Raw genomic sequence first — 16,167 nt, forward strand, 5'->3', positions numbered from 1 at the left:
TTTTCGCAGCCTATTCTCATCTAGCAGTCAATGTGGGAGTGTTATATAGAAGTCAACAGTTTAGAACTCTCAAATGGCTCCCTATCTCACTGAGGGTAAAAGCCACAGTCCTTAGAAAGGGCATATACCTATATCAAAGATGTATCCCCATTACTTTCTATGGCTTCAACCCCTCCTTCATGTACTCTCCTTCATTCACTCTGTCCCTCATGCACTCTACATCAGCTCCACTGGCCTCTTCTGTTGTTCTCTAAGGATGCTAGGTATGTTTTTGTCTCACCGTCTTTTCATTAGCTATGCCTAGTAAATGTTCTTACAAAAATATCCTCACCCTCTTATCTCCTTCAGGTCTTCGCACAAATGCTACCTTTTAGCGGACTCCCTAACCATCCTATTTGAAATTTAAAATCACTTTTGCCCCATCCCGCTTTATTTTTCTCCTTGGTGCTTATCGCTAATAGTGTATGTTCCATCATGTATAATGAGAGAGATATGTGCTAAGAAATGCATCATTAGGCAATTTCGTCATTGGGCAAACATCATAGGATATACTTACACAAACCTAGATGGTAATGCCTACCATACATCTAGGTTATATGGTATAGCCTGTGACTCCTGTCCTACAAACCTATATAGCATGTTACTGTATTGAATGTTGCAGGTAATTTTAATACAATGGTAGGTATTTGTTTACCTAAACATATGTAAACATAGAAAAATTACAGTAAAAATACAGAATACCAGATTAAAAATGGTACATCTGTACAGGGCACTGTCCATGAATGAAACTTGCAGGACTGGAAATTCTCTGGTGAGGGGATAAGTGGTGAGTGAATGTGAAGAACTAGGACATTACTGAACACTACTGTAAACTTAAACACTGTACACTTAGGCTACACTAATTTATTTTTTATGATTATCCTTCAAAATAGTAAATTAGCCTTGCCTTACTGTAATCTTACTATATAAACTTTTTCGTTTTTTTAACTTTTTGACTTTTATAACACTTAGCTTAAACACACAAATATATTTCACATTGGTACGAAATATTTTCTTTCTTTATATCCTGATTCTATAAGCTACTTTCTAACAAATCTTTTTTTTTTTTACTTTTTAAGCTTTTTTGTAAAAAACTAAGAAACACAAAAAGCCTAGGCCCACACAGGATAAGGATCATTAAAACATCACTAGGAAATAAGAATTTTGCACCTCTATTATCATTTCATGGAACCATCATCATCATATCCATTGTTGACTGAAACCATAGTTACGCGGTACACGACTTTATACGTGCATCCATACATACTCTCTCATATGTCCGTTTTATTTATTGGCTATTTCCCCCACAGTAAAGTCATAAGGGTACAGGAATTTGTTTGTTTCAAATGCTTAAAACAGTGTCTAGCATATAGCAGACGCTCAACAAGTATTGAATAAATCAAGACAAAAGATGCAAAGATTTAAAATAAACGAATTATCTCCTCCCATTTCCATACCAACTTTATCCCCCTAATAATTCACATTAACATACAAGTTTTAAGAACTTTTTAATATGGTCTACAAAAATGTTGGAACAATGATGATGATGCTGATGACAAACATATTAACTCATTTAATTCTCACAACAAGCCAGTGAGATGAGTATTAATTTTGCCCCCATTTTACAGAGTAGAAAACATACCAAATGAACAAGTAATGTATTTCCCAAGGTCATACAGCTAGTTAAGAGGTTAGTCTGAATTTAAATCCAGGCAGTCCAGCTCTGGAGTCCAGTTCTTCACCACACGCACACACACACACTCCTACACCTTGCATTATCTAATCTTAATTTTTATAGTTAATATTTAAATTCCACAAAAATATTTTATTGATTGATGTGTATACCTCTTTGTCTTTTACCTTGTGTCCTCCCTCTTGAATGACAGTTTGGCTAATATAAAATTCTGAGTGGTAGCTATTTTATCTCGGGAGTTTAAAGATATTATTCTAATGTCTTCTGACGTCTATTGTTACTGAGAACTCCACTGTCAGCTGTCATTCTTTTTTAAGTAATCAGCCCCTTCTCTTTATTAGTTTTTCATATTTATTCTTTGTTCTTCATTATCTTTTCATATATTGTCATTTGTTCCATTAAACTCATCTGAGACTTCTACCAAATATTCTCTGAAACCTCTCAACCTATTTTCATCTCTCAACTCTTTTGCTTATTTTCCCTCTTTGAGTCTACACTACATTCTGGATGAATTTTTCAGCGTCACCATGAGCACGAGTACCCTTAAAGGCTAGATGGCTGTTCCTCAGGACCAAGTGAAGGTCACTGCAAAACTGAGGGTTAACACGAAGAGACAGAAACACATTCACACACACCTCCTTCTCAAAATGAACCTGCAAATAATAATTTTAAAACTCATAATGAAATCTAAGATTTTACCATACTTGCAAGCTAGTAAGTCAGCCTGCCACAATTTCATAAATGTTGGCAGAAGACACAAGACTACTGGGTTAGAGATGAAAAGCTTTATTATTTACAGAAAAGTAGCAGCCAAAGCTTCAAGTTCATTTGCATTGATTGTACATGCCCCCACCTCTACCCTAATTGTGCTGGGATGATGCACAGGGCCCATGATGAATGCCTATACACACGGTGGGTTACAATATAGAACATTCAGCTTGGGGTATCCCTTCTACAGTTAGCAAAAGTAGGCCTGGATAAAAGTAAAATTTATCCAGGGCAAGACTTTACCTGATTCCTACAAGCACAATACTGATTATCTGGGTAAAGAGCAGTCAGGGACTTGCATTCCTGGTACACTCAGCAAAAGCAAGCACGCATGCTCAGGCTCCCATGTTGGATTGCTTTTCTAACCCTTCACATCAGCAAAGGGAGTCCCTTCCTATAGCAGGAGCTGGATCCATTTGGAAGTTGTTCCAATACTTGTAGAACCAACTTTACACCCTTAAAGGCATCAGTCACCATCACCTACCCCAAAGACATCAGCACCAGCAATAACCTGCTAGCCTACTGTCATCAGAGGTCTGAGTTTCAGCTTTGGATATTGCTTTCTCTTAAAGTTTCTAAGTTTTACTAATTAAAACCTCTTCCCCATATTATCTCAACCCTGTTTGCTTCCTGTAGGAGCCACCTCAATGATACTTATAGATAATCTTTTTTTTTTTGAGACAGAGTTTCGCTCTTATTACACAGGCTGGAGTGCAATGGGGCGATCTCGGCTCACTGCAACCTCCGCCTCCTGGGTTCAAGCAATTCTCCTGCCTCAGCTTCCTGAGTAGCTGGGACTATAGGCGTGCGCCACGATGCCCAGCTAATTTTTGTATTTTTAGTAGAGACGGGGTTTCACTATGTTGACCAGGATGGTCTTGATCCGTTGACCTCGTGATCCACCCGCCTTGGCCTCCCAAAGTGCTGGGATTATAGGCTTGAGCCACTGCGCCCGGCCGATATTCTTTTTAAACTAGCATTTACCCAGTTAATAACTTTACACCTAGTTAATCTTTATATTAAATTTTCTCTGTTCGAGTAACTAGGCGGATTGTCTCTTGACTAGACTTCTAAAAAATAAATAATCCATATCTTATCTATTACAAAATATTTGCTTAGTTTAAAACACAGGAAAATTAAAAAATAAATTTAAATCATAAACAGTCCCTCTACCTTTAACAAAACACTGTTAAGGTTTTTATGTATTTCCATCCCTTTTCTCTACTCATAACATAAAATTAAGTAGCTGGATTTTTATTCCATGTTTGGCTGCTACCGACATAATACAAGTAACTTTTCCAGTTTCACAAAATTGTCTAATTTACTGTATCCATATCCTTTCCTTTCTATTCACTCCTCAACCTATTCCAACATGGCTTTTGCTGCCATCATTTCACTGAAATAGATCTTGCTAAGGACTGACCACACATATGACCAGAAGTATTTTCAGTTATTATTGAGAAGTTCTTCCTTAAAATACATTCTTACTTTGTGTTCGATCATCTATAATCTCCCTGCTTCCTTCACTGGTTTATCCCCCTCTGTCTGGCCTTTGATGTTGTATTTCTTGGGGCATGACTCTAGGCCCCTTTCTCTTCCTATCCAAAATTGTCTCTCTGGACAATTTCACAATGTGTTTGATTTCAATTATCAGCTGCCCAGCAACTGACTCTGAAATTTATATCTCTAGTCAATACTTACCTACTGAGCACCAGACCCATTACATCTCTCTACTACTTATTTTCGCTTAAATATAACAAAATCTCCTCAAACTCAAAATACCTAAAATTAACTCATGATCTTCTCCCTCTAATCTAGTATTCTTAAAGTGTTTGCGATTTAATAACCATCCTACCATCAATCTACCACCAAAAACAGAAACCTGAGAGACAAAATCCATTCCTTCTGTCTTATATCCCCCTCCAAATATCACCCAATCCTTTTAAATTTATCTCTCAAATACCCTGAAATCATTTCTATCTCTCATCTCCATAACACCATCTTAGTCCAAGTTGCCATTATTTCTTGGCCAAAATACTGTGATGACTAGCTGACTAAATGAACACGGGGACACACACACACACAAAGCTGTAACAAACTATTGGTCTATAACTTGCTTTAGTCACTGAATATGTCAAGTATATTTTTCCTAGTTAAAATATATCAATTTAGGTTACAGTTGAACACTATCCTACGGTAACAGATATATCAATTTGTTCAGTCACTCTCCTATGGATGAATATTCAGGTCTTTTTCAGATGTTTGCTACTACAAATGGCACTGCAATAACATATCCTTTTAAGAATACCCTTGTGTATCTACTCTGTTGCTTCTAGATAATAGATTCCTAGAAGTGGGTCAGAGTATTTTAAATTTTAAATATTTACTTCACACAGCCAAATTATTTTCTGAAAAGATAGTATCCATTTATATTCCAACAGTTTATCACACATTTGTTAAAATGCAAAGTATACATTTAATTACATACTATACATACAACATAGGTACATTTTATTGTACATAAACTAATCTCAATAGGGTCTTGAAAGTCTCTGCCAGGCAAAGAATGTGGAAGTGTGAGAGCCTATTCAGGCAGAAAATCATGATATAATTCTATAAACATACAGGGAGATAAAACAATGTGGTCTAAATAAATAGTTTCACAATACTGTGGTTTAATGTAAGCGTAAAGTCCAGAGAATCTTAGGAAATAGTAAGTAGATCCCTCAGATGATCTCTTTTACAGCTTTTGACCTCTTTAGAAAGTATTCCTTCTACTTTCTATGGAAACTGTCATTCTATCTGACAAACAAGAAACTCCATTCCATCTTTTACCTTAAAGCTGCTGCAAATGCCATATAATCAGGTTTCCAGGCCTCCTCTGCAACTAAGGTAGTAAGCAACATGCCTTTGTTTTGTTATTTAGGAATATGCAAATTAGGCTGTAAGGGGAAGTTAGAGACCAGAGATGGTGAGGACTCCATTTAGCCATTCAGCCAATAGGTAGTGTCAAGTTCATCTGGTTTCCAGAAATTTTTAAGGATAGTATCCAGTATCAGCTGGGCCATCAGTGCAAACTGCAACGTGTGTGCAGTAATGACTACAACGAATCAGTATTGTGATGCATTCCTGGCTACACAGAATTTAGAAAAAAAGAAGTAAAACTGTCATTAGTTGCCAACAAAATGACTGTATCTCAAAAATCAAAAGGAATCTAGCAAAAAACCCATACAAGCAAATACGAACAAGGTATTTTTCCTGCTTTCTTGCAATGCTAAGATTTTCAGTACAATGCTAAATGTAAATGGTGAAAATGGAACACCTCCCTTTTTTCCAGATACTCGGGTAACAACATTTTAATATTTTATCATTAACACATAGTTTGCTGTACAGTTTTCATAGGTGTCCCTTATCAGAATGAAAAATAATTACCTTCTAGTACAAGTTGAGTAGCCCTTATCCAAAATGCTTAGAACCAGAAATGTTTCCAATTTGGGATTTTTTTAAATTTTGAATTATTTGCATTACACCAGTTTAGCATCTCTAATCTGAAATCAGAAACACTCCAATGAGCATTTCCCTTTGCACTCCATGATGGTGTTAAAAAGTTTAGGATTTTGGAGCAGTTCAGATTTTTGGATTGGGAATAATCACACTGTACTAGTTTATAGAGAGATTTTAATTATGAATGGGTGTTCCACCTTGTCAAATGCTTTTACTAAATTTATTGCAATAATTATATAATTTTTCTCCTTTATTCTGTTAATATGATTAACTACATTAACTACTTTTTCAAATGTTTTCTGCTTTCCTACGATAAAAGAAACTTTTTCATGATATATTCTTTTATATTATATAAATAAAAAGTTGTAAAACTAGCTAAGCTTTACAAATATTAATAGTTTGTTCAGGATTCTTGCTAATGTATTCCAAAGGTATACTGGTCTGCAATTTCATCTTGCTATACTGCCTTTCAGGCTATGATGTTAGTGATAGCTGGCCTCTAAAGAAGAGTTGCAAAATGTTCCCTCTTCCTCTGTGGAAGAATGATATTTATTCCTTATTTGATATAATCCACCAATGAAACCATTTAACTTGGAGTTAATTCTGTGAAATCACTTTTTATTATGAATTGAATACTACCAATGGCATACTTCTTGCTTTGCCTCGACTGTTTTATTTTTTAGAAAATTTGTTTTATCTATTAAATTTTGCAAAAAAAACCTGCTTATAATATTCCATTATTATGCCTTTAATGTATGTGGAATCTGCAATGATAGCCTAATATTGGTAACACCATTTGCTCCTGCTATTGGTAATCTATCTGTCTTCTGTTATTTCTTAATCAATTTAGCTAAAAAGGTTTATCAACTCTGTTGATACTTTGAAAGAATCAACTTTGTAATATTTTCAATTTCCTTTGTAACTGCTTACTTGATGTCTATCTATTCAGAAACATATTGCTTAATTTTCAAATATTTGAAGTTTTTCTGATGTCTACTATTGATTTCCAATTTAATTCCATTGTGGTCAAAGATCATGCTTTTTTTGTTTGTTTTTGAGAGACAAGATTTTGCTCTGTTGCCCCGGCTGAAGTGCATTAGTGTGATCACAGCTTACTGCAGATTCGACCTCCAGGGCTCAAGCAATCCTCCCACCTCAGCATCATGAGTAGCTGGGACTACAGATTCATTCCACCATGCTCAGCTGATTTTTGTATTTGTTGCAGAGATGAGGTTTTGCCATGCTTGTCCAGGCTGGTCTTGAACTCTCGAGCTCAAGCAATCCACCCACCTCAGCCTCCCAAAGTGCTGGGATTACAGACATAAGCCACTGCACCCGGCCATACTCTGTGCTATTTCTAACTTTTTTAATGGACTGAATGTGTTTTATGATCCCACGTATGACTTATTTTGGTAAGCATATCATGTGCACTTGAAAAGAAGGTGTATTCAGCAGTTGCTGAGGAAAGTGCTCTATAAATAAAGATCAATTCATTTAAAATCGCTGATAGCATCATTCAGGACTCCTACATCATCTCTGATTTTCTGTCTACTTATTCTATCAATTTAAGAGAAGAATGTTGAAGGATTCAACAATCTTTGTGGAATTGCATTTTTAATAAAAAATTTAAAAGGAATCTCTCTTTTAAATTTGTGATTCACACATTTCAAAGCTCTGTTATTAGGTGCCTACACATTTATGTTTTAATGTTGTGATTATGTCTTTCCAATGAGTAGATCTTTTTTTTTTTTTTTTTTTTTTTTTTTGAGACAGTCTTGCTCTGTTGCCAGGCGCCAGGCTGGAGTGCAGTGGCAGGATCTCGGCTCACTGCAACCTCCACCTCCAGGGTTCAAGCAATTCTCCTGCCTCGGCCTCCTGAGTAGCTGGGACTACAGACACACACCGCCATGCCCAGCTAATTTTTGTATTTTTAGTAGAGATGGGGTTTCACCATGTCGGCCAGGATGGTCTTGATCTCTTGACCTCGTGATCTGCCTGCCTCGACCGCCCAAATTGCTGGGATTACAGGCATGAGCCACCATGCCCAGCCTGAACAGATCTTTTTATCATTATGAAAGGTCTCCTCGTCTCAGACAGTACTTTTCATCTTGAAGTATACTTCCATACTGATGTAGTCATTTAAATCTTTCTGCACTTGCTGTTTATATATCTTATATATACATATATATATGTATCTTTTCTCCCACCCATTTACATTCAACCTGTCTATAAAGTGTGTCTTTTTTAAACAATGCATATAGTTAGGTCTTGCTCTTACGCCCTTTTAACTATTTTTGCCTTTGCCTTAGAATATTTCATTCATTAAAACTTAATGGCATTATTTATATTACTGGATACAGGTGTATGATATTATTTTTTGTTTTCTGTTTGCCATTTCCATTGTGTTTGTTGTTGTTCCTCTCTTCCTTCCTTTTGGGTTTTTTTTTTTTTTTAATTTAAATATTTTCTTGGGAGAGCACAGTGGCTTTCACCTGTAATCCTAGCACTTTGGGAGGCCAAGGCAGGAAGATCTCTTGAGCCCAGGAGTTCAAGGCCAGCCTGGCCAACATGGAGAGACCTGATCTCTACAAAAAATAAAATAATTAGCCAAGCACGGTGGTGTGCACCTGTGATCCCAGCTACTCAGGAAGCTGAGGTACAAAGATCACTTAAGCCTTGGGGTTGAGACTGTAGTAAGTTGTGGTCACACCACTGCACTCCAGTCTGGGTGACAAGAGTGAAACTCTGTCCCCCCACCCAAGAAAAAACTATTTTATAGAATTACAATTTATTGGTGGTTAAGCTATACATGTTTGCAATACTTTTCTTTAATGTGTGTCCTAGGGATTAATTATGTCCTTAAAGTTTCACAGACTATTAAGAGTAACATGGTGTAACTTCATATAAAATGGAGAAACCTTACAATCTTATTGTTCCATTTCCTCCCTCCCTCTTTTATTTCATAGCTGCATGTGTCATATATGTGTGTTATAAACCAATAAAAAATGCTATGGCTTCTGTCATAAGCATTCATGTAATTTTAAAGAACTTTTGAAAAAATAAGAATCTCTGTGGTTTCTGATGAGTATTCAGCAATCATCCGATTAAAGTGCCACCACGTATAACGTGTCCTTTTTTTACTGACTGCTTTCAAACTTTTCTCTTTGTATTTGGCTTTCAGCTGTTTGACCATGATATGCTTACATTTGGTTGGTATTTATCATGTTAGGATCTACTTAGCTTCTTGAAATTCAGGTCTAGGTCTATCACCAAATATAGAAAAAAAAGGAGTCATTATTTCTTCAAATATTTTTTACAGCTATTTGCTCTCTTCATACAGGATTCCAATTATATGTATGTTGGAACACTGTCCTACAAGTTCCTGAAGCTCCATTCATTTTTAATAAATATTTAATTCTCTTTCGTCACACTGGATAATTTACATTGATCTATCTTCAAGTTCACTGACTTTTGTCCTTCCAGGGATAACAGTCAACATGATGACTTTTTGCTTTAGGCACTGTAGTCTTCATTCTAGAATTTCCATGTTAATTCATTTCTGATGAGATTTTCTTCTATTTGGTTATTTCAGAAGTATCTTCCTTTATGTCACTGGGCACAGTTATAACAGCTGCTTTAATACCCTTTTCAATGAATGCCAATGTCACCTTTGATTGACTTTTGGGGAAAAAAAAAAGGATAATTTTCCCTGTTTTTTTTTTCGTACATTGAGTGATTTTTAAACTGTATCCTGATCACTGTGATTGATATGCTTTGGGTGAAACTGATTCTGTTATATCTTCCAAGAAGTGCTCATTTTTTTTGTTTTAAAAAGCACTTAAACTCAAAATCTAACAATGAGTTCAAGAGTTATGACAGCCTAGTATATGTGTATAATTGGAATCCTAGAAGTGGGGCAGGGAGCTCTTATAATACATTTAAAAAAAATTACATATAAAGGAACAAAGAATTAAAGCAGATTTCTCATCACAAATTACGAAAGTTGTAAGATAATGTAGTGATTTTTTAAAGTATTGATAAGAAAAAATACAGATGGTCCCTGACTTAGGATGGCTCAACTCATGATTTTTCAACTTTACAATGGTATGAAAGTGATAACCATTCAGAAGTAACTATACTTCAAGTGCCCATATAGCCATTCTGTCACTCACTTTCAGTATTCAATAAATTACCCAAGCTATTCAACACTTTACTATAAAATGGGCTTTGAGTTATATGATTTGGCCCAACAGTAGGCTAATATAAGTGTTCTGAGCATGTTTAAGGTAGACTAGGTTATGATGTTTGGTAGGTTAGGTATACTAAATGCATTTTCAACTTAGGATGTTTTCAATTTACAGTGGGTTTATCAGGACAAATCCTAAGTCAATGAGCACCTGTATTTTAAAAAACAATGACTGAGAATTTTTTAGAAAACAATTTAAGATACCAACCCACAGATCCCAGTAGCTCAAAGAACCTCAAGCAAGATAAACAGTCCTACTCCTACCCCCACACCAGACACACACACACACACATACACACACACACAGTAAAGCCACTCAGATTCTTCATACAAAAAAAAATATGAACAGAAAATTTTAAAGCCAGCCAAATAGAGGAACAAATAATTAAAGCAAATTTCTCATCACCAAGTATCCAAACTATAACATAATGCAGTGACATTTATAAAGTGTTGACAGGAAAAACCATCAACCTAACTTTTATACCCAAAGAAAATTTTTCAAAAATAAAGTAGAAATAGATTTTCAGACTAACAAAAACTAAAAGAACTCACTACCAGTGGACCTGTACTATAAAAAATGTTAAAGGAAGCTCTTCCCACAGAAGGAATAAAATACCTGAAAAATCAGAAATCTGAACCTGCAAAAAGAAAAGACCAACAAAAATGACTGAAATGAAGGCAAACAAAAAGGCATTTCTTTTATTTTTAATAAATCTAAATGATAACTGACCACCTAAAGTAAAAATAGTAGCAATGTATTATGGATTTGCAGCATAAAACGGAAATGTATAACAATGAAAACACACACACACACAAAGAGAAAAAGAATATTGTTAGCTATAGTTTTTTTTGTAGATGCCCTTTATCACCTTGAGAGAGGTCCGCTTCTAGTTTGCTGAGAACTGTTATGAACAGATGTTACATGTTGCCAGATGTTTTGTGGCATGTAATAAGATGATTATATGATGTTTTTCTTTAGTCTGTTGACATAATGAATTACATTGGTTGATTTTTGAACATCGAACCAGCGTTGCGTTCTTGGAAAGAAATTCCACTTGGTCATGCTGTATTATCCTTTTAATCTATTTCTAGGTTTGATTTGGTAATATATTGTTGAGAATTTTTTGCATCTATATTCACATAAGATACTGATCTATAGTTTTATTTTAATACCTCTGTGTATGTGTCACATAAGATTAATGCTGGACTCATAAAATAAACTAAAAAAGTTTGTTCTTTTTTTCTGGAGAAGTTTACGTATAATTGATATTAAATGTTTGGTAGAATTTGCCAGTGAAGTAACTTGGGTTTGCAGTTTTGTTTTTTCCTTTCCAAGTTTTAAAACTATGCAATTTTTGATAGATACAGTTCTGATCCTCCCCCCTCCCCGCTTTCCCCTCCTTTTCTTCCTTTCCGCTTTCCCTTCTCCTCCCTTCCCTCTCCTTTTCTTCCCTTTACCCTCTCCTTTTTTGTCTCCTCCTTTTGGAAAAAGAAATCGGTTTTACTTCTGTTGGCACAGAGCAATATATGAAGGCGGCTATGTCCTGACTCCACATATGTCTTACATGAAGATGTCCCTCAAATATGTCCAGTTATCTGCCACGTTTCAGTGTTAGAGAATTGGCAGTTAGCAGATGAAGCACTTCAGGAGGTTCTTAATGGCATTTTTGTAAGGAGGAAGTTTTGGGTCAAGTGGAAAAGATGAGACCCAAGAATGAATAACCATCCTCTAACTTCCTGGGGAAATCTAAATCCCAAAGGTTTTATGAAGAAAGGCTCCTCTCTGAGTGATCTTTGAGAGGAAGAGCCCAGGCTTACTCTTTGTACATAAGGCTGAGGCAGACAGAGGATAGGGGTAAGTGGCAGACTGCAGACTCAAGGCAGAGGAGTGAAACATATATAGGAGAGCTGAGGGGACTGAAAGAGACTAGAGTTCCAAGTCACAAATCCCACTCCTTCCTAAGTCATGAACAAAACTAGTCCTCTAGGACTAGTTTCTCCAGCAACTATCTTTGCTCCAGGGCACAGAATGGTCAAACCACGCAAAAATCTTATGGGTATGAAAGGTGGAGAGTTAAAGTAGCAGACCAAGAGATGGGCACTTCCATAATAAACATTCATGGATCACAGTACTTTTGAAGCCATATGCCATGATTATGGTAGAGAATGAAGCTATGACTGCAATTCCTAGGATCAGGAACCAGGCAAGGATGCCTACTCTCCCCATTGTAGTAGATGTCCTAGGCAATGCAGTAAGGCACGAAAAAGAAAGGAGCCACACAAATAAAACCATTCTCTGCCTCAGGAGAAGGAGAGGAAAAGAACAAAACTAAATAACCATTCTCTATACAGAAAAATAAAGCTCATCTCTATTTACTAATAACATGATTGTTTATAAGATAAACCCCAAAGAATCTATTAAAGTATATTTTAAAGCTACTAGAATTATTAATGAAGTTAGAAAAATCACAAGGTAAAAAAATCAACATAAAAATCAATTGTTACAGTGTGGAGGATAGCTTAAGAAAGAAAAAAAGGAAAAACAAAATGTAAAAAAAAAATCAACTGCATATTGCAAAACAACGCAAATGTTTTTAATGCCACTGAACTACACGCTTAAAAATTTTTTAAATGGTAAATTTTATGTTACGTACCTTTTAGTACATTTTTTTTAATGATAGCATGAGGAAGTTATCTAAAAGAAACAAAATGTCCTGAGCCAGCTAAGAATTTAAGTCTTCATTAAAAGTTTTTAAAAAAATCAACTGCATTTATATATACTGGCAATGAACAATGGGAAAATAAAATTTAAAATACGGAACTACCAAAAACATGAAATAGGTATAAATTTAACAAAATACGTGCAAGATCCGTATACTAAAAACTAGAAACACCAATAGAAAAAATAATTAAATAAATCATATTCATGGATTGAAACACTCAATACTGTTAAGAGGTCAAATCACTCAAAATTTACAATCCCAATCAAAATCCCAGCAGATTATTTTATAGAAATCAACAAGCTGATTCTAAAATTTATACAAAAAGGAAACGTAACTAAAATAGCCACAACAATTTTGAAAAGGAACACAGTTGGAGGACTCACACAACCTGATTTCAAGGCTTTCCATAAAGCCATAACAATGAACACAATATAGTAGTGCCAAAAAGAGACACATAAATAAAGCGAACAGAGTCTCTAGAGTAGACCAACACATAATCAACTAATTTTCAACAAAGGTACAAAGTCAACTAAAGAAAAAGTAGTCTTTTCAACATCCATATGGAAAAAAATGGGACTTCAACTTATACCTCACAGTGTACACAGGATTTAACTCAAATCAATTATAGACCTAAAAGTAAAAATAAAGTAAAACTCTTAATACTTTTGGAAGAAAAATTAAGAGAAAATCTTTGTGATGTGGGAAGAGGCAAACATTTCTTAAACAAAATACCGAATGAATGAACCATAAAAGATAAAAACAGTAAACTGTACTTTCAGATTAACAACATCAATTCTTCAAAAGGTACTGTTAAGTCACTGAAAAGACAAGCCACAGATACAGAAAATATTTGCAAACATAGAGATTATAAAAGATCTATGTCCAAAATATGTAAAGAACTATCAAAATTTAGTAATTCAAAAAAAAAAAAAATTTTTAAATGGCCAAAGGATTTGAAGAGGTAATTCACCAAAAAAATACCTATGACAAATAAGCAGAAGAAAAGATGCTCAACATCACTTGTCATCAGGGAATGCAAAATAAAACCACATTGAGATACCACTAATATCTATTAGAATGGCTAACAATAGTAAAGAAACTCACAATACAAAGTACTCACAACAATGAGAGGCAATTTTTGGAAAAGAATCTGACAGGTTCTTCCAAAGTTAAATATACACTTATCGTTTGACCCAGTAAATCCCATTCCTATGTATTTATCCAAGAAAAATAAAAATTTATTTTCCCACCAAAATCTTTAGGCAAATCGTTACAGCAGGTTTATTTATACTCTCCAAAACTGGAAATAATTCCATTGATAAAGATATAAAATCCACAATGGAGTAATGTAATACAGTAAAAAGGATTAAACTACTAATACATGGATAAATCTCAAATGCATTATCCTGAGTAAAAGAAGCCAGCATTCTTAACTGTAGAGACAGAAAAGACATCAGTAGTTATCCGGGGCTGGCAATGGGATAGGATAATTATAAAACAGTAAAGGGAATTTTCTGGGATAGTAAAATCTGCATCTTGATCATGCTGGTGATTACAAGACTATGCACTGTAAAAACTCATAAAACTATACACTGAAATGAGTGAATTTTACTCTACGTAAATACCACCTCAATAAACCTGACTGAAAATATCAATTAATTCACAATGATTTTGCTCCTATAAGCCAGGTCAGAGTTTCTCGAAATATAGAACCAATGTTTTCAAAATCACCTTTAACAAAGAATATTTGGCACAAATAACGTAGGGTAACAGTCTCCACACTAAACCAACTGAATCAATCCTTTCGGTAGGGCTTGGAATCCTCATTTTTACAGAACACCCTATGTGATTCTGATACATACTAAAGTTTGGTAACCTCTTGGCCAGAGTATGAATCAATTTTTTCTACTGTATTAAATGTGAACTTAAATGTTCTGACTATAGAAATATAGGTTAGAGGTATAAACAAATCACACAATATAATTTGACAAGAAAATTACACATTAAGATAAATATTAATCTATTATATATTAAATACCAGCATCTTTAAACACATTTCTTTTTAAAAAAAGGGTAGTATATAAGTAGCTCACTGTTTACACACAAAGATAAATGAAATATATATGTATATAAAGTCATAAAAATCCAGAATAAAATTGGATTTTTTGTTTTGTAATAACACAGACATAGGAAAGGCCTTCTAAGAACCAAAATCTAGAAGCCATAACCATGGGGGGAAAAAATCCTTAAAATGATTTTTTAAGGATTTAATGTTAACTGAAAAGCAAAACAAAATGTGGATAACATAAAAATATATCTTTATAACACATATAACAAAAGATAAATTTTTTTAAATCTGCAAAGATCTCTTAGAAATCGTCTAGATCAACAAACCAATTTTAAAATATGGGTGAAATAGTATCTCAAAAAGAAAAAAAAAAGAAATGACTTATAACCACTTCCTTTAGTTTCTCTTTCTCCCACTCTTCAATCTCACACTTTAACCAATTTGAATAGTAAAAGGGACTTTCCTACACCCACTTCTTCATCACCTTAGATCTCAAGTGTCTCTATGTGTTCTGTGCCAAGATTGTCAGAGAAGAGAATTCAGAGTTGTTATTATTTATCGCCAAAAATTGCATTCAATTTCTAAACAGTAAGTTTTAATTATTAATTTTTGGTCTTAGGAGGATCCATATTAATTCCTTCTGACTCATTATTTAATTTTTATCTTATTAGTTTCTTTCCCCCTTTACTTGGACCATGGAATTAATTGCAATGGCAAAATCCTGGAGAAGGATCACTCTTGCAAAGGAGACATGATGTATATAAAGCTAGGATCCGTGATAAATTCATGTTTTACTGAGGTTCTCAAAATGGAAAAATTATTATTCCCAAGGAATAGTTCTACCTGAGGCATCCAGTTCGGGACTGGTTCATTATTACCAATTTACAAAAATAATTTGCTTCTAGGGAAATTGTTCATTTTATTAAATTCTAACCCATCTCTCCAAAACAAATAATGTGTTGCTTGATTTTGCTCACCTCCTCTCCTGACAGGTAATATGCTGCAAGCAGGCCTCCAATAAACCGAATGTTGACTTCAAACACAGACACCTCTGAATTCTGTCAAAAACATATGAAAATATTCACAAATATGTAATGCTTTATAGTTTTCAAAATACTATTAATGC

At 34.6% G+C, this 16,167-nt stretch overlaps 1 protein-coding gene across 2 annotated transcripts in view; it reads right to left on the reverse strand.

Annotated features, from left to right (window-relative positions):
• The window catches only part of MAN1A2 (mannosidase alpha class 1A member 2), a 160,980-nt gene that overhangs the window by 90,077 nt on the left and 54,736 nt on the right, over positions 1–16,167 (reverse strand). For both annotated transcript variants that reach the window (XM_032249606.1, XM_032249607.1), the window contains one exon: positions 16,019–16,099. In XM_032249606.1, coding sequence (XP_032105497.1) covers positions 16,019–16,099 — 81 coding nt within the window. The remainder of the gene's footprint in view (positions 1–16,018; positions 16,100–16,167) is intronic.

The sequence above is a fragment of the Sapajus apella genome, unplaced genomic scaffold, assembly GCF_009761245.1.
Source record: "Sapajus apella isolate SASKATOON/1434 unplaced genomic scaffold, GSC_monkey_1.0 scaffold69, whole genome shotgun sequence".
Classification (NCBI taxonomy): domain Eukaryota; kingdom Metazoa; phylum Chordata; class Mammalia; order Primates; family Cebidae; genus Sapajus; species Sapajus apella.